Source organism: Pongo abelii, chromosome 3 (assembly GCF_028885655.2).
Source record: "Pongo abelii isolate AG06213 chromosome 3, NHGRI_mPonAbe1-v2.0_pri, whole genome shotgun sequence".
Taxonomy (NCBI): Eukaryota; Metazoa; Chordata; class Mammalia; order Primates; family Hominidae; genus Pongo; species Pongo abelii.
The window spans coordinates 206,955,723-206,975,520 of NC_071988.2; the positions used below are offsets into that span (position 1 = coordinate 206,955,723).

At 41.3% G+C, this 19,798-nt stretch overlaps 1 protein-coding gene across 20 annotated transcripts in view; it reads left to right on the top strand.

Moving 5' to 3' along the window:
• PRIMPOL (primase and DNA directed polymerase) overlaps positions 1-19,798 on the top strand; it is a 45,140-nt gene that overhangs the window by 22,787 nt on the left and 2,555 nt on the right. For 11 of the 20 annotated variants that reach the window (XM_024245462.3, XM_054553171.2, XM_024245461.3 and 8 more), the window contains 7 exons: positions 5,497-5,659; positions 8,334-8,417; positions 9,531-9,619; positions 12,669-12,758; positions 12,837-12,945; positions 18,873-18,955; positions 19,040-19,086. In XM_024245462.3, coding sequence (XP_024101230.1) covers positions 5,497-5,659; positions 8,334-8,417; positions 9,531-9,619; positions 12,669-12,758; positions 12,837-12,945; positions 18,873-18,955; positions 19,040-19,086 — 665 coding nt within the window. 20 annotated transcript variants of the gene reach the window in all.

The following is a 19,798-nucleotide window of genomic DNA, read 5'->3' on the forward strand; positions in this document are numbered from 1 at the left end:
CTGCACAAGTTGCCAGCAGGATGCAACCAGCGAGTTCAGGTGCTGGGAATCTGTGAGGTTTTTCTCCAGAGATCTTAGAGGGGTCCAGGCCGGCCTGAGCTCCAGCAGAGGATGGCTGTGGCTGGCTTCTGCTCTGCATGTCCAGAGGATTCCTCCTGAGGGAGTTTTACAGGGGACAGTTGGACCAGCTTCCTCGAGGACTGCTGAGAGGTTAAGTCAGAGTACAGAAATTTAAAAAACAGACTCGGTATAAAAGCAGTACTCGTGTGGCGCGGTGAGCCTGGGTGTTTTCCTCACTGAAGATCTCAGTGGTAGTGGCAGGGCCCATTTCATCAACTTTCTTGCTATGTTCAAACCAGTGATTTCTTAACCCAGTGTGGCTTTGCTAGGCCCTGGTCTCAGAGCCTGAGGACGTCAGAAGCCCTGGGCTGACAGGACTTGAGCATGATTCAACAACAGGCCAATCGAGACCCTAACACAACAGCTCCCATTGGTGAACTGCACCTCATTTTTATACTGAGGCGCTAGCTTGTGATTTCAAAAGCCATGATGGCAGCAGGTTTTTTCTTTTCCTTTTTTTTTTTTTTTAAGATGGAGTCTCGCTCTGTCACCAGGCTGGAGTGTAGTGGCGCGATCTCAGCTCACTGCAACCGCTGCCTCCCAGGTTCAAATGATTCTTCTCCCTCAGCCTCCTGAGTAGCTGGGATTACAGGCGCGCACCACCACGCCCGGCTAATTTTTGTATTTTTAGTACAGACGGGGTTTCACCATGTTGGCCAGGCTAGTCTCAAACTCCTGACCTCGTGATCCGCCCACCTCAGCCTCCCAAAGTGCTGAGATTACAGGTGTGAGCCACTGCGCCCACCAGACAGCAGCATTTTTGCTGTTGGCTTTGAACACCTCGGAGAGCTTCAGTGTGTAAAGGTTGAGGGAAAGTAGGTTTAAATTATAGGTCAGATTCCCCGGCCAACAGTGGTACTGAGATGAGGGACGTGTTCGTGCTGGATTGCATGTTTTTCTAGCACCTCTGGCAATCAAGCACCAGAATATGGAAAGACAGAGGAGGGCGAGGTCGAGCAGCCACACGGGCAGAGGCACCTTCTTCCAAGCCTGACAGGTTTTGCTTTATTAGCAGAGTATCGTCTCCGGGTGGGACTAGCCTGCAGTCAGTGAGGGAGAGTGCGTAACCGGAAGTTGATCCAGGGAGAGCGGCAGTGGCCAGTACCTGTCTCTACTTCTACCCCAGTAGAACACAGTACCCCAGGTCACAGCACACCTAACCTTGAAAGTCAGGCTACCGGACTAGCAAGGAAGCCTCCCTGGTGCTCTTGATACATATGCCTGGATTTACTTACATGTCCAGAGAAGATGGGGAAATCGTTTCCTAAACCATCTTTGGAAAAGTTCAGAGATTTCATAATATATGCTGAAATAAGAAACTTTTTTTGTTGAAGTATGTAACATTTATACAGAAAAATATATAATTAATTACAGAATGAACACCCCTTGTCTCCACACCACCCAAGACAAGAAATAGATTACCAGGACCCCCAACTTCCTCCATCCTCCTTCCAGTCAGGACCCCTCCCTCTGTCCCAGGGGTAACAACTGTTCTGTCCTCTAACACTATGAGTTAGTTTTGCCTGTATTTTTACTGTGTAATTGGAATCATATACAGTTGACTCTTCAGCAATGCAAGGCTTAGGGGAACCAACTTCTCTATGCAGATAAAAATCGGTGTATAACTTTTGACTTCCCAAAAACTTAATTACTGATAGCCTACTCTTGACCGGAAGCCTCATTGATAACATAAGCAGTTGATTAACCATGTTTTGTATACATTTTATATACTGGATTCTTACAGTGAAGTAAGCTAAAGAAAAGAAAATGTTGTTACGAAAATCATAAGAAAGAGGAACTATATTTACAGTACTGTACTGTATTTATCGATACTGTAAGTTTAGGTCATCTGTTTACACGATGAATCGTTCATTTGAAATGGCGACAACAGCAGCTGAGACCTCAGTCTATGTACATGTCAAGCCATTCAGCCTTTTCCTGTAAGGTCATGACATTTCTCTGCTTGGGAGCACCTCCAGCATCACGAGTGGCACTTCATATGGTCCCATGGTGTTACTCGAGGTTTACAGTATCGCACTAAACATGATGAAAAATATGCGAGAACTGCAAGGATCACTTTTGACTGAAACGCAATTGATTGGTGCGATGACCTGCTCACATGGAGATGATTGGCATCACACTGTGTTGCAAGCAGATACCTGAGCTCACCACAATAGCAAGAGGAGGCGGCTAAGAAATTATTATGGCAGTGTAGTATGGACTATGGTTAATCTTATGCAGTTATGATTTAATACTCTATCTTTAAGACATTTGTTTAGATTTTTCCCAACTGCGAATGGCATCATGTACAGTCAGCAAGGATGTGCATATGTTTGGATAAATTTTAACTTTTTATAATAGACTTATGTACATTTTATGACAGTAAATGATAACTTAGACTAGCCATCTACATATATTTTATGCATTCGTGACACACTTAACTTTTTCTAATTATTTTTAATTATTTTTTAACATTTTCTAATATTTTAGGCTATACGGTTCATCTGTGAGTTTTCTCAAATTGTTGTAAGTCCCCCCAAAATTTTCCAGTATCCTTACTGAAAAAAATTTGGCTCATGCCGGTAATCCCAACACTTTAGGGGGCCAAGAAAGGTGGATCGCTTGAGGTCAGGAGTTCAAGACCAGCCTGACCAACATGGTGAAACCCCATCTCTACTAAAAATACAAAAATTAGCCAGGCATGGTGGTGGGCACCTGTAATCCCAGCTACTCCGGAGGCTGAGACATGAGAATCACTTGAACCCGGGAGGCAGAGGTTGCAGTGAGCCGAGATCATACCACTGCACTCCAGCCTGGGCAACAGAGTAAGATTCAGTATCAAATAAAAAAAGAAAAAAAAAATCACATATAAATGGTGCCATTTAGCTCAAACCCTTGTTGTTCAAGGAACTGTAGTGTGTGTTTGTGGTTGCCTTTGCATCCTTAGTCGTGTGTTTGAGGAACATAAGTCATTAAATAGTAGCAGTAGTCTGATTTTATCAGTATTTTCCTGTGTTCAGTGTTTCCTGCATCTTGTTAAAGAAACTTGGCCTTTCCCAAAGTCATGAAGGTATTCTTTTGCTTTTCTTCTTTATCTTCTAAAAACTTCTTGTTTTGCCTTTTATGTTTATGTTTAATTTATTATTTTTTAGAGACAAGGTCTCATTCTGTTGCCCAGGCTGAAGTACAGCGGTACGATCCTGCAGCCTTAAACTCCTGGGCTCAAGCAGTACTCCTGCCTCAGCCTCCCCAGTAGCTAGAACTACAAGTGCATACGACCACACTTTTAAATCAATCTTTTTTCCCTCCCCTCCCCTGCCTTCCCTTCCCCTCCCCTCCCCACCCCTCCCCTCCCCTTCCCTTCTCCTTTCCCTTCCCTTCTCCTTTCCCTTCCCTTCTCCTTTCCCTTCCCTTCCCTTCCCTTCTCCCTCCCCCCTTCCCTTCTCCCTTCCCCCTTCTCTTCTCCCTTCCCTTCTCCCTTCCCCTCCCTTCCCCCTTCTCTTTCCTTTCCCCTTCCCTTCCCTTCTCCCTTCCCCCTTCCCTTCTCCCTTCCCTTCCCCCTTCCCTTCCCTTCCCCCTTCTCTTTCCTTCCCCCTTCCCTTCCCTTCCCCCTTCTCTTTCCTTCCCCCTTCCCTTCCCCCTTCCCTTCCCTTCCCCCTTCCCTTCCCTTCCTCCTTCCCTTCCCCTTCCCTTCCCCCTTCCCTTCCCCCTTCTCTTCCCCCTTCCCTTCCCTTTTCTTCCCCCTTCCCTTCCCTTTCCTTCTCCCTTCCCTTCCCTTTCCTTCCCCCTTCCCTTCCCTTCCTTTCCCCCTTCCCTTCCCCCTTCCCTTTCCCCTTCCCTTCCCCCTTTCCTACCCCACTCTTTTCCCTTCCCTTCCCCCTTCCCCCTTCCCCCTTCCCTTCCCCTTTTCCTACCCCACTTTTTTCCCTTCCCTTCCCCCTTCCCCCTTCCCTTCCCTTCTCCTCCCCCTTCCCCTCTCTTCCCCCTTCCCCCTTCTCCCTTCTCCCTTCTCCCTTCCCCCTTCCTCCTTCCCCCTTCCCCCTTCTCCCTTCCCCCTTCCCCCTTCTCCCTTCTCCCTTCCCCCTTCCCCCTTCCTCCTTCCCCCTTCTCCCTTCTCCCTTCTCCCTTCCCTTCCTCTTTCCCCCTTCCCTTCCCTACTCCCTTCCCCCTTCCCTTCCCTTTCCCCCTCCCCTTCCCCTTTCCCTTTCCCTTTCCTTTCTGTTTCCACCTCTCTCTCCGTCTCTTTCTGTCTCTTTCTTTCTAAGTATCATAGAGCAACACAATTTTCTTATTTGTTTATTTTTTGTAGAGACAGGATCTGCTATGTTGCCCAGGCCTGGAGCAATCCTCCTGCCGTGGCCTCCAATAGTGCTGGGATTACAGGCACGAGCCACTGCACCTGGCGTGGCTTTCGTGTTTAGATCTACAGTCCACTTGGAAAGGATTTGCTTACTGGGTGAGGAGGAGTCAAGATTCATTTTTTCATGTGTGGATATCTGGTTGGCTCGGCACTGTTTGTTGAAATGACAGTCCTTAACCTACTGCTCAGTAGTGCTACCTTTGCCATAAATCAGTGGCTGTATATATTTTGGTCTGTTTCTAGACCCTGCTCTGCTTCATTGTTCTATTGATCTATTCCTGTCTAATATAGTTTTATATATTAGATAGGCACCACACTGTCTAATATAGTTTTGTTATAAGTCTTTATATCTAGGAAAAACAATTCCTCCAAATTTGTTCTTTGAAATTTCTTGGTTATTCTTGACCTTTTGTACTTCCATTTAAATTTTAGAGTCAGTTTGCCGGTTTACACAAACAAATCCTGCTAGAATTTTTATTTGGATTGCCTTGAATCTATAGATCAACATGGGGAGAATTGACAATTTTATAATATTGAGTCTTCCAATCTATGCACATGGCAGGCCCATCTGTTTACTTAGGTATTCTCTAATGTTTCTCTATAATGTTGTATAATTTACTGAATAGAAATCTTATCCGTATTTGCTAGATTTATTCTAGATATTTGTTGGTTTTGGTCCTTCCCTTTTCTCTGGAATTTAGCACTGCACAGCCTCACTGTCTTGGAAGCTCTCTGGTCGTCTCAAACTTTCCAATACCTGGGTCCAGCTTTTCTATCTGTTTCAGTTGCAGAATTGCTGCAGAATAATCGAGTTTGCTGTTTCAGAATGTGGCATTCCTCCATGCTGACTGCAGTTTATTTTAATTTATATAGTGCTTTAATTTTATTTTGTTTACAGCTATATATAGAAAATAATTATTTTTTTATTAATGCTATATAAAAATTTAATATTTGCTGACTATAAAACTAATAACAGAAAACATGCTTTCATATTGTTTTATCAATTTTTGATGTAGGAGTTTATACAAGAAATAGAAACTTTCGGCTATATAAATCATCAAAAATAGGAAAGCGTGTGGCTTTGGAAATTACTGAAGATAACAAATTTTTTCCTATACAGTCAAAAGATGTTTCTGACGAATATCAATATTTTCTCTCTTCTTTGGTCAGCAATGTCAGGTATGTAGTAGCAGCATCAAACCATTTTGTATTCATGAATATTTATTAAACAGTGAATGGCGTTGTATATTACTAAAATGTAAATCATCTAAATTCATTCTACCTTAAGAAAAAGTCAGTTCTTACAGCTTTTTTTTTTTTTTTTTTTTGATACAGAGTCTCCTTCTGTCACCCAGACTGGAGTGCAGTGGCGCTATTTCGGCTCACTGCAAGCTCTGCCTCCCGGGTTCATGCCATTCTCCTGCCTCAGTCTCCCAAGTAGCTGGGACTATAGGCACCTGCCACCACACCTGGCTAATTTTTGTATTTTTAGTAGAGATGGGGTTTCACCACGTTAGCCAGGCTTGTCTTGAACTCCTGACTTCAGGTGATCTGCCCACTTCGGCCTCCCAAAGTGCTGGGATTACAGGTGTGAGCCACCGTACCCAGCCAGTTCTTACAGTTCTAAGTTAACTTTTCTCTTTTCTCCATTAGCTAAAAGATAATGGTAAAACGTATATTTGAACACTTAATTTCCTCTATATAACTTTTTAGGATTATATTTAGTATATTTTCCAATTTTTCTAAAATGATTATCATTTCTGTAAAGAAGAAAACAATACTACTGGTATTTCATTTGGAAATATTTTACTATTAAAATGTCTCATTTTCTTTTCATGTATGCACATACATATAATTTGTATAGCTCCTTTAATCAAAAAATATTCTGGGATTATTATTTAAATGATTGTCATTTGTTTTTTCTACTTGATTTTATGAATATTTGTTAAGAATTTGCCAACAATTAATTGTAAATTAAACTTCTAATGCCTATGTAAATTTCCATTATATTGACACTCTGGAATTTATTGTGAGTTCTATTGTTGAACCTTTAGGTTCCCATGTTTTGATCATTTTTTAAAAGTATTAATGTTGGCTAGGCACAGTAGCACGTGCCTGTAGTCCCAGCTACCCAGGAGGCTGAGGTAGGAGGATCACTTGAGCCCAGGAGTTCAAAGCTGCAGTGAGCTATGAATGCACCACTGCACTCCAGCCTGGGTGACAGGGTGAGACCCCATTGCTAAAAACTAAAATAAATAAATAAATAAAAATAAAATCTGTGAAAGTCATCTTTCAACAGAAATGCTATAGTAAGTCTTCATTTGATGTTGATAAGTTATTGGAAACTGAACTTTAAACAAAGTGATGTATGATGAATCCAGTTGTTTTTTCTCATCCATGTTATAATGCAGTGGTCCCTGAGTCACAGACCAGTGGTCTGTGGTTAGGAACTGGACCCCACAGCAGGAGGTGAGCAATAGGCAAGCCAGCGAGCAATACCACCTTCCCACCTCAGCTCCGCCTCCTGCCAGATCTGCAGTGGCATTAGATTCTTATAGGAGTGCAAACCCTGCTGTGAACTGTGCATGGGAGGGATCTAGGTTGCACACTCCTTATGAGAATCTAATGCCTGATGATCTGAGGTGGAACAGTTTCAGCCTGAAACTAGCCCACCTTGCCCCTGCCCAACCCATGGAAAGATTGTCTTCCAGGAAACCGATCCCTGGTGCCAGAAAGGTTGGGGATTGCCATTATAAGGAAATGATGTTGAACAAAACAACATTATTCAAAGACCTGCTAGATGTCATTTCTCTTAGAGTTGCAGTTTCCAAGAATCTATCCATGGCATTAAGTGAGGACTTACTGTATTTGCCTTCATTCCCCGTTTTTCTAGGCTGGCAACTTTTTTAGTCCAAAACATGGTTAAGGTTCAGACTAAATTACCATCAACTTGCCATAATTCTTTTCCTTTTGCCTTTCTAAATAGAATTTTTTTTTTTGGAGACAGTCTTGCTCTGTGGCTCAGGCTGGAGTGCAGTGGTGCAATCTCAGCTCACTGCAACCTCTGCCTCACAGGTTCAAGCGATTCTCCTGCCTCAGCCTCCCAAATAGCTGGGACTACAGGTGCGTGCCACCACACCCAGATAATTTTTGTATTTTTAGTAGAGACAGGGTTTCCCCATGTTGGGCAGGCTGGTCTCGAACTCCTGACCTCAAGTGATCTGCCCACCTTGGCCTCTCAAAGTGCTGGGATTACAGGTGTGAGCCACTGTGCCCAGCCACTTAAATATAATTTTAAGGAAAAATTCTCTAGAAATTAATTTTAGTAATTGTCTAAAATACATTGCTGTAGGGATAGTTGTATCAGGTTATACAGTTAACAGCTGTTACCCAGGAGGGTGGAAGATGGATTGTTTTTCTTCATATATATATATATATATTTGTACTTTTTGAGTTCTTTTAATAACATGTCTCAGAAGTAAGGTCTGAGTTTCCTACTTTTAAATGGAAGTGATACTAACACCTATCTTACGGAGTTGTTGAGAGGATTTAAAAAGTTAAAACTGCACATAAAACATTTACAGCTGTGCCCAGCCTATGACATCTGCTCAGTGAATGTTGTTGGTAGCAGTAGTAGTATCCAAGATTCTGAAAGTGCGAAGTGCCATAGCAGGAGTGTAAAAATTGTGTAATTCCTGCCACCGCCGTTGGCACCAGAATAAGGTCACATTCTTTCTGCCACGTATGGAGAGGTGCGAAAAGCAACATTGTTAGTTCTAGCTCATATGGGAAAAGCAACTACAGCCTGAAGTGCAGGTAATCTCCCAATTACCCAATCTCATTTCTTTCGCAGTTTAAATGTGAATCTTACAGAGGTGGAGGGTTCTTCTACTGAATACAGTTACCTTGTCTTTTGTGTATTCCAAGTAAATACCAGGTATTTTACTTCTTGAAATAAAGGCTAAATCCTTTATGGTTATGAATGTACCTTTTCTTTCCGTTAATTTTAATCTGTTTTTCCCTTTGCTCTCACCCCTGCTTCTTTCTTCATTTCTTCCTATAAGTCACACCTCTAAAATTGTTGTAACAAAAAATTCAAAGGCTCTTTATGTTTGGTGAATAGAGTTATACAGTTGTCTCCTGGTGTCTGTGGGTGATTATTATTCCAAGACCCCTGTGGATACAAAAATCTGCAGATATAAAAGGATGTACTATTTTCACATAACCCACACACATCCTCCCTATATAATACTGTAAATCCTTCTAGATTACCTATACCTAATATAGTGCACATGCTATATAGTTGTTATACTATATTGTTTTTAATTTGTATTATTTTTATTGTTACTTTTATTGTTTTTTTATTTTTTATTTTCACTTATTTACTTATCTTTTTGAGATGGAATCTCACTCTGTCACCCAGGCTGGAGTGCAGTGGTGCAATCTCAGCTCACTGCAACCTCCGCCTCCTGGGTTCAAGCAGTTCTTCTGTCTCAGCCTCCCATGTAGCTGGAATTACAGGCGCTTGCCACCATGCCCGGCTAATTTTTGTATTTTTAGTAGACAGGGTTTCACTGTGTTGGCCAGGCTGGTCTCAAACTCCTGACCTCAAGTGATTGGCCCATCTCAGCCTCCCAAAGTCCTGGGATTATAGGCGTGAGCCACTGCGTCTGGCCTATTTTTATTGTTTTTTAAAAAACATACTTTTGATCTGCGGTTGGTTGAATCCACAGATATGAAACCATGGACACAGGGCTTCAGCAGTGCTAGAGTGCCCTGATCCATTCTGTAATTAAGGATAGTATTGTAAGTAATCACCAACCTACTCTTTTAAAAAGAATTATTTTCTTTAATTGACAAATCATATTTTTTTATATGTGTAGGGTTTGTGGTTTTGTGGGCAAATGTGGCATAAATGTCCTAGAACAATTATCTGCTGAACAAAGGATTTTAATGAGGAACTATTAGGAATTCAGTGTTCTTTCTGTAGTCAGGCCTTGTTAGTTCCAGTGTAATGGTGTTTTGTTTCTTTTACCTATTTCTTCTTCAGGTTCTCAGATACTTTACGAATTCTTACATGTGACCCATCTCAGAATAAACAAAAAGGAGTTGGATATTTTAACAGTATCGGCACTTCAGGTAAATTTTTTGATGTTTATTTTTCTTTTTGAGACAGCATTTCTCTTTGTCACCCAGGCTGGAGTACAGTGGTGCGATCTCGGCTCACTGCAGCCTCCTCCTCCCGGCTCAAGCCATCTCCTGCCTCAGCCTCCGGAGTAGTTGGGTTTACAGGTGTGCACCACCACACCCAGATAATTTTTGCATTTTTAGTAGAGATGAGATTTCACCATGTTGCCCAGGCTGGTCTCGAACTTCTGGGCTCAAACGATCTGTCTGCCTCAGCCTCCCAAAGTGCTGGGGTTACAGGTACAAGCCACTGCACCCAGCTACTTCAGGTAATTTTTAAAAAATAATTTCCTATCAAAATGTGAGGATACAGAATCTGTTTTGCCTTTAAAATCTTCAATGTTAAGTATTCATAATCACTGATCTTTCAAAAACTACCTCTAGCCAGGCACAGTGGCTCACACCTGTAATTCCAGCACTTTGGGAGGCTGAGGCGGGAGGATCACTTGAACCTAGGAGTTAGAGACAATCCTGAGCAACTTAGCAAAACCCTATCTCTGCAAAAAATTCAAAAATTAGCCAGGAATTGTGGTGCATGCCTGTAGTCCCAGCCACTCAGGAGGCTGAGGCAGGAGGATCTCTTGAGGCCAGGAGGTTGAAGCTACAGTGAGTCTTGATGGTGCCATTGCACTCCAGCCTGGGCAGCAGAATCAGACCCTGTCTCAACCAATCAATTAATCAATTAATCAATCAGTAATCTACTTCAGGTTTTCTCAAATGGAAAAAGTATGAGAAAGATGTTTATTAAGAAGTATTATTCACTGGGGGTGGCTCATGCCTCTAATCCTAGCACTTTGGGAGGCCGAGTTGGGCAGATCACCTGAGTTCAGGAGTTTGAGAACAGCCTGGCCAAGATGGTGAAACCACTAAAAATATAAAAATTAGCAGGACGTGGTGGCAGGTACCTGTAATCCCAGCTACTCAGGAGACTGAGGAGGAGAATCGCTTGAACCTGGGAGGCGGAGGTTGCAGTGAGCTGAGATCGTGCCGTTGCACTCCAGCATGGGCAACAAGAGTGAGACTCCATCTCAAAAAAAAAAAAAAAAAAAGTATTCTTCACTAATTTTCATTTTATGGTGTTTTTCAAAAACTACAAAAATAATGTAGCTTAACAAAATGAAAATGTAAAGTTCTTTTCCACTCTTCTGTCCATGATCAAAGGCAGGTAACCACTGCAATCATTTGCTATTTAACCTAGAAGAGCTTTTCCTGTATTTCCTATATATAGAGAGAGATCTTCCTCAGTCTTTTAATGGTTGTATAGTTTTTCATGGTACAGCTCTGTCATAACTTACCCATTCCTCTACTGAAGAACAGAGTGTTTTTTTCAGATTTCTTACATAAACCCTCCAGTAAACATTTTTATACACATATTTTCGTATATTGTTATTTATAATAGCAAAAAACTGACAGCAATCTAAATGTACAACAAAATTGAATTGGCTATATACTATGAAATCCTCTAGCTGTTAAATTTAAATTTATGAAGCCTGTATAATGTGGAAAACACCCATTTGTGATGTTAAAAGAAAAACTAGTCTCTAAAATTATGTGTATGGTATGATTACAAGCTTACTTTAAAATATGGATAACATTTTCTTACGTTTATTTTCTTCTGTCTTATATGTATTTATAGACATTGATTTAGAGTCTGCTTCTCACATTTCCACATTAATATATTTTCCAATATTTCTCCAATTATATATATTATTTTAGTAAGTGAAACATAAACTTCATTTAAAGCAAACTAGATTCTTGTCCTTAAAAATTAAATGATACTGGCTGGGTATGGTGGCTCACGCCTGTAATCCCAGCACTTTGGGAGGCCAAGGCAGGCAGATCATGAGGTCAGCAGTTCGAGACCAGCCTGACCAATGTAGTGAAACCCCGTCTCTATTAAAAATAAAAAATTAGCAAGGCGTGGTGTTGCACGCCTGTAATCCCAGCTACTCAGGAGGCTGAGGCAGGAGAATCGCTTGAACCCAGAAGGCCGAGTTTGCAGTGAGCCGAGATCACGCCGCTGCACTCCAGCCTGGGCGACGGAGCGAGACTCCGTCTCAAGAAAAAAAAAAATTAAATGATATTTAAAATAGGTCATTCTAAATTACTACAGTAGCTTTTTAGATAGAAAATATAATTGGATTGTCAGTACCTTCCAGCTAAAGGTCTCAGGGCACACACCTGTAGCAGGTCAGCTGAGTGTATTGCCAGGAAAGCAATGGTGAGCACACACCACGGGGAACTTCAGTAAAGTGGGGCATCTTGGGAAGAGGGCTTTGGAAAGGACCAGGAGGATTGGATTTGGGCTTGGAATGGGTGGTTTGGGGGAGTATACCAGGAAGCTTGGGGTTTGTTCTGAGTTGGGTGTTGTTAGGGACAATTCTAGGACTGGTTTTCTTAGTAAAGCTTAACTGAAAGGAAATCAGAATAGAAATTAACACTGTAATTTGTTAAAAAACACAAACAGCAGTTGCTTATGTTACCTGGGATGGGGGTGTTCGGTCATTTTTGTGGTTTGGAAGATGTTCCTGTTTTGCCTGTGTTGGGACATGATTACAGAGTGGTTATCTGTGCCTTGAGTCCTCATGACCACAGGGGCCTTATCTGTTGTTGAAGTTCTGTGAGATTGCCTGTGTTCACAGGAGAATGCCCGGGCTGAGGTAGGCGTGCCAGGCTAGCGCATGGCAACACCAAGGCCTGGCTGATGGAGCTAGGCCTGTTCTGGACATGAGGGACTGCCTTTCTCTTTGCCAAAATTAAGACAGCAGTTGAAATTATTTCAAACGCTTTTTATGAAATTAGTTAACATTTGACCTAATTGAGAGGTTTGAATTTTACCTGCTTCTTTGTAGTGTCACAAACATGAATTGACTGAAATTGCAAAAAGTGAGGGAAGGCTGAGAGATTGCAAAACCCATAATTGTACTCAACAACATTTAATCAAAATGTAACTTCTCAACTTTCAGCTATTGTAATTTATAAACCATTCTCTCTGTTGCAGTAGAAACCATTGAAGGTTTTCAGTGTTCTCCCTATCCTGAAGTTGATCATTTTGTTCTTTCTTTGGTGAATAAAGATGGCATTAAAGGAGGTAAAGTTAATCTCATCCTTTGTTAACTGTTAATATGATAGAGTGATAGTAGCTTTAGAAACATTATTTGCATTTTAGGAATTCGGCGTTGGAACTACTTTTTCCCAGAAGAATTACTGGTTTATGATATTTGTAAATATCGGTGGTGTGAAAACATTGGAAGAGCCCATAAGAGTAATAATATAATGTAAGTAATATTAATGATTTGTGTGTATTTAACCAATATTATATTTTAAATGTTTATAACTTTTAAATAAAGTTGAGAATATGAAAACTATTTTGTTTTAAAAATAAATTTAGTTGTATTAAATTTCTTTTTTTTTTTCCAAGACTAAATCTTGCTCTGTCACCCAGGCTGGAGTGCAGTGGCGCGATTGCGGCTCACTGCAACCTCCCCCTCCCGGGTTCTAGCAATTCTCCTGCCTCAGCCTCCTAAGTAGCTGGGATTACAGGTGCCTGCCACCACACCCAGCTAATTTTTGTATTTTTAGTAGAGACAAGGTTTCACCATGTTGGCCAGGCTGGTCTTGAACTCCTGACCTTGTGATCCCCCCGCCTCAGCCTCCCAAAGTGCTGGGATTACAGGTGTGAGCCACTGCACTCGGCTGTTGTATTAAATTTCAATTTGTTGTATATGGTTAGCATTACATAATATTTAATTTAAATGTTGTGATTATTGCATTGCTCCTAGCATGTCAGCTTTATGGGTACTTTCTTTGCTAAGATAACCCCTTAGTATATCTGGAGAGGACAAAGGTGGGGTTGAGTAGGGCTGGGAGAAGGCCGTGGGTGGGGAGCAGTGAGGGTGGGAAGCACGCCTCTCCTTCCTATTGCCATTGGCCCTTGCCACATTATGGACTCCACGTTGAAAGTGCACAGGTTTGGGCAAGAAGGGATCTCCTCAGTTAGTGTTAAGAGCTGGAGCTAGGATTGTGTTAACTCGTTCAAGACACAGCCTGGTATTGAAGGAACTAGTATCTGTTGAATGCTTGCTATATATGCCAGACCCTGTTTTAGAGATGTTCTTTAAAATGCCCATAGGAAGAGGAGGGAAAGTAAAGGATGAAGTAAAGCCAGAAATAGAACTTTAAAACATAAAAGGATGTGATTAGAATAGAGATAAATAGATACCCAGTAGTTATCAGTTATGATGTGAGAAATTTTGCTGTTTTTTATTTCATGCCAGAGCAACTCCCGTATCCTCAAGCATATGCGGCCTGTGTGCTGGACATGGGGAAATGATCGGGAAGCTCTTGCTGGGAAGCTGGAAACACATTGGGTAGCATGGTTCAGTGCCATACTTGATATACTTAGATTAATTCAGTTTAAAAAAAGCTTGCAAAAACTATATGCTCAATACACAAAGCTATAACGTAGAAAACACGAAGGAGATACAGTGCCACAGCCGGGGCGTAACTGCAGCTATCAGTTGACGTATCTTCTGTTCTTTTCTCTATGCATATTAACTTACCAAAAAATCATTATCACATGGTGATCATAACACCTTGTATTATGTCTCCATAATCTATTCTGTTTTTTAACTGTGGAATATATCATACATACAAAAGTATAGATAACACACTTTGTTTTATTTTCTGAGATGGAATCTCACTCCATTGCCCAGGCTGGAGTGCACTGGCATGATCTCAGCTCACTGCAACCTCTGCTTCCTTGATTCAAGTGATTCTCCTGCCTTAGCCTCCCAAGTAGCTGGGATTACAAGTGTGTGCTACCATGCCTGGTTAATTTTTGTAATTTTAGTAGAGACGGGGTTTCACCATGTTGGCTGGGCTGGTCTCAAACTCCTGACCTCAAGTGATCTGCCCGCCTTGGCCTCCCAAAGTGCTGGGATTACAGGTGTGAGCCACCGCACCCAGCCGATCACACACTTTTATACACACATTTTAAAGACTAAAGTGACCACCTGTCATATCTGCCACCCACCTTAAGAACCAGAACCTGATCAAACCTCAGAAGCACCTGTGGGCCCAACCCCAATTTCCTTCTCTCTCTGGCCCTCAGAGATGGTAGCCAGTATCCTGATTTTGTGTTCATCTTTTCCTTGCTTTTATGATTTCTCCCATATATGTTCATATCTCTAAACAATATACTGTTTTCTTTTTTTCTTTTTTTTTTTTTTGAGACAGAGTTTCGCTCTTGTCGCCCAGGCTGGGGTGCAATCGCACGATCCTGGCTCACTGCAACTTCTGTCTCCCGGGTTCAAGCAATTCTCCTGCCTCAGCCTCCTGAGTAGCTGGGATTACAGGGGTGCACCACCATGCCCAGCTAATTTTTTGTATTTTTAGTAGAGACGGAGTTTCTGCATGTTGGTCAGGCTGGTCTCAAACTCCCGACCTCAGGTGATCTGCCTGCCTTGGCTTCCCAAAGTGCTGGGATTACAGGCATGAGCCACCGTGCCTGACCAGGAACAATAGAGTGTTTTCTTTTGCTTGTTTTCGAATTGCATCCTTTCCCTTGCCTTGCGGTAGCATATCTGTGATTTTCACCCACGTTGCAGCATGTGGCTGTTGCTTATTTGTGTCATTATTGTGCAGCATGCCATGTATATAAATGTAAATATGCCACAGTTTACCTGTTTTCCCACAGTGGACATTTGGGTTGCTATTAGAAACCATGGGAACCTTCTTGTACATATCACCTAGTATACACGTGCTAGAGTTTCTCAAAGCGGACTTGCTGTGTCATGGAATATGTACATAGTTAATTTTACTGGATCATAAATTGTTTTCCCAAATGGGTGTGCCAGTTTATAGTCCTGCCAGCAGTGTTTTGAGATTTTTCTACTGTTCCATATTCTCACCAACACTTTAGTATCGTTAGGATTAAAAAATTGGTTTTGCTCATCTGGCAGATATAAAACAATACTGTAGTTTTCTTGGGAATTTCCCTGATTACTAATGAAGTTGAGGATTGGATAATCAAATTACATCCACACAAATCAGAAATCTTGCCCAGTATCAAGCTTTACTAATAATGTAGGAATACAAGGAATGAAAAGGCACAAATGGGGTAGAGCAAGGCCCAGGGCATCTGGCCCGGCTCCCCTGGCCCTTCCTGCTCTTTCTGACTCAGGTGGAAACCCGAGGCAGGAGTGGGCAATCCATGCACACAGCAGGAGGCACCAAGGTTGTGAATCACCTGCATTTTACACTCAAGTTGCATAGCCGGGTGACATTTCCAGAAAGCATGCCTCATAATGCATTGATTCCAGACTTATTTACCAAATGCAATTCTAAAGTCAGAAATGTCCTACAAAGAGCATTCTGTAGGTAAGGGCTGAACTCCTAGCATTTGGTCCAGAAGTTCCCAGATTTTCTTGGTTCATGGTTCCCCTGGTGTCTGTTTTTTTCACATTTTCTCTGAGGCCGAAAGAAATAACCAAGCTCTGGTAATGAATTTCAAACAACTTGGTAAGTGTTTATGTCCAAACAGTTTAGTAGCAGTTTGAATAATAGTATCCATAAACTTAAAAAAAAAACAAAAAACTTTTATTTCATTCTTAAATACTATTACTTATTAATGGGATGTATACTCTCCATTTTTTCATTTTTTTGAGACAGGGTCTCGCCCTGTCGCCCAGGCTTGAGTGCAGTGGCTCACTGCAGCCTCGATCTCCTGGGCTTGAGCCATCTTCCTGCTTCAGCCTCTCGAGTAGTTTAGACTACAGGTGTACCACCGTGGCTGGTTAATTTTTAAATTTTTTGTAGATGGGGTCTCCCTCTGTTGTCCAGATTGGCCTTGAACTCCAGCCCTCAAGCTACCCTCCCACCTCAGCCTCCCAAAATGCTGGGATTACAGGTGTGAACCACCTCGCCAGGCCTATGTATGCACTGTTAAACCCTGGAATCAGATTAGACCCCACACTCCCCAACTCATACCTTGTTCTCCATTGATGTTAATGGTGTTTTTTTTGTTTGTTTGTTTTGGGGGATGGAGTCTTGCTCTGTCACCCAGGCTGGAGTGCAGTGGTGCGATCTCCGCTCACTGCAACCTCCGCCTCCTGGGTTCAAGCAATTCTTCTGCCTCAGCCCCCCGAGTAACTGGGATTACAGGTGCCCTCCACCACGCCTGGCTAATTTTTTTTTTTGTATTTTTATTAGAGATGGGGTTTCACCATGTTGGCCAGGCTGGTCTCGAACTCCTGACCTTGTGATCCACCCACCTTGGCCTCCCAAAGTGCTGGGATTACAGGTGTGAGCCACCACGCCTGGCCTGATGTTAATGGTGCTTTTTATTACAACCACACTCCAAAGCCCAGCTCTACAAAGATGGAGCATAAATGAATGAAGTGCAGTTTCACATTGAACATGTGAACTGCAAGCAAGGAGTTTTCTGATTGCTCAAGAAATGTCAAGTATCACTGTGTTTTCTAGAAATATTTCAATATCCTGCAGTGCCTGGGGCACTTTCGTGTACAGTTTGGGAGCCACAGCATTAGCCCATTCATTGGGAAGTCTGTTACTAGAATGTTTAAGGGAAGATTAGACTAAGTCACCTGCCTTTTTTTGCTCCTGGGTGCAGGTCCCTTACCACCTCCCCACCCCACACCTCACCGACTGCCACGGGGAGTGTTAACCATCTTGTTTCCTTTTCTGTAAAATGTGGGAAAATTTTAAACTATTTAATCAAATCTTTAAGAATTTTAGTGATTATAGGATTGTTTAGGTTTTCTGTTGCTTTTTAAGTTTGCTTAGTTTATTTTTATATAGTACTTTATTTTACAAAAATTTTCAAAGTTACTGGCAAAAGTTGTTCACAATATTGTTTTCTTAAAAACATATGATGCATTTAATTTCTAATAACATTTGTGTCTTTGCCTTATTTTAAAATCAATTTTACCCTAATTTCATTTTCTTCAAATGTAGTCCTCGTTGATTCTTTTTACTTTTGGCTCTTTATGACTTCCTGCCTTTTATTTATTTATTTATTTATTTATTTATTTATTTATTTATTTAGAGACAGAGTCTCACACTGTCACCCGGGCTGGAGTGCAGTGGCACCAGCTTGGCTTACTGCAACCTCCGCCTCCCGGGTTCAAGCAGTTCTCCTGCCTCAGCCTCCCGCGTAGCTGGGATTACAGGTGCCTCCCACCGTGCCCGGCTAATTTTTTATATTTTCAGTAGAGATGGGGTTTCCCTATGTTGGCCAGGCTGCTCTCGAACGCCTGATCTCGTGATCCACCTGCCTTGGCCTCCCAAAGTGCTGGGATTAAAGGTGTGAACCACCGCACCTGGCCACCTGCCTTTTATTTTATTAGGGTTTATTCAGTTCGTTGTTTTCCACATTAGTTACTTAATCCATGTATCTTTAGCTATTCTTCTTTCATAACACAAGATTTTAAGACTATAAATTACCCTCTAAAGCTCCCTTTAGCTGCATTTCACATATTTTAATATGTACACTTCCAGTCCACTCAGGTCTAAGCATTTTCTAATTTCCACTATTTTTCCGTGAACCATTGGTTGTTTCAAGTTGTTCTTAATTTCCAAATTATGGATTTCTATTAGTTATCTTTTATTTCTAAAATTTGCTTTGTGCTCAGATGTGTTCTGTATGAAGCGAAGATTTTAAATTTGATAAAATTCACTTTATAGTTAGCATGGAATTGGTTTTATAAAGAGCTGCTTCATATTTACCTATTAGATCAAACTTCTTAATTGCTTTTGTCATTCATTTTTTTCTGTATCCTTATTGGACCTTTTTTGTGGTTATTTGATCTATAAATTACTGAGAATATGTTTTTTAAAAACCTTGTTTTATGGTAGATTTGTTTATCATTGTGGTCCTGTCCATTTTTGCTCACATATTTTGCAGCTGTATTATTTGGTGAGTACAGGTTGAGAATTGTTATATCTTCATGGGGGAACTTTCGTCAGTATCTACTTTTTGCCCTGCAGTTCGTTTTGTGTGATTTTTGGCAACCACCGTTTTGGTTGGTATGTATCTATTTTTATCCTTTTACTTTTTAATTTTTCTCCATCTTTAAGTCTTAGGCATATTTCTTGGAACAGCGTGCAGCTGGATTTTGTTTTCTACCCAGTCTTGGTATTAATACTACTTTTTTTGTTTTTTTTGTTTTTTTTAAACATAAAGGATTCTGGTTGATCTGAAAAATGAAGTTTGGTATCAAAAATGTCATGACCCTGTATGTAAAGCAGAAAACTTCAAATCTGACTGTAAGTTACTAATTTTTACATTTACCACAAAGTAAAAATTAGCTAGCTATAAAATGTAATAGTTTTGCTATCTTTCTGATTCAGGTTTCCCATTACCTGCTGAAGTAAGTCTCCTGTTTCTTTTCAAAGAGGTGAGTACAGATTTTAGTGTCTTTCTCCTTACCAGGGAGTTCTTGGTACAATAGTATACCTGAACCATGAGTAGTGTCCAAATAGCTTTGAAACTCATTTGGTACCTTGTTTTCACTTATGACTGTATTATAGGAATATATTGTAGTGATTTTCCCATTTCAGCACATACCTGATAATACAAACCTTTTTTTTTTATTGCTGCTTGAGAAGGTGTACAGTTTAATCAGTCCCAGAAATTTAAGAAGTTTCCCATATTTTGCTTTTCAAAGTAACAAAATACCCATCTTCGTGTTTCTTTGAACATCTGTATCTGTAGGATGAATTTCTAGAAGTACAATTGTGTCAAAGGGCATATTCAGTTTTAATTTCGGTAGGTATTACCAGGTTGTCAAACCAACACTTTTCTCTTAAAGATTTTTTATTTACCCAAATAATTAACATGCATTGTAGAATGAATTGAAAATACATAAAATTAGGTCGGGCACAGTGGCTCAGGCCCGTAATCCCAGCACTTTTGAGAGGCCGAGGCAGGCGGATCACTTGAGGTCATGAGTTTGCGACCAGCCTGGCCAACATGGAGAAACCCCATCTCTACTAAAAATACAAAAATTAGCCAGGTGTGGTGGCCTGTGCCTATAATCCCAGCTACTCAGGAGGCTGAGGCAGGAGAATCCCTTGAACCTGGGAGGTGGAGGTTGCAGTGAGCTGATA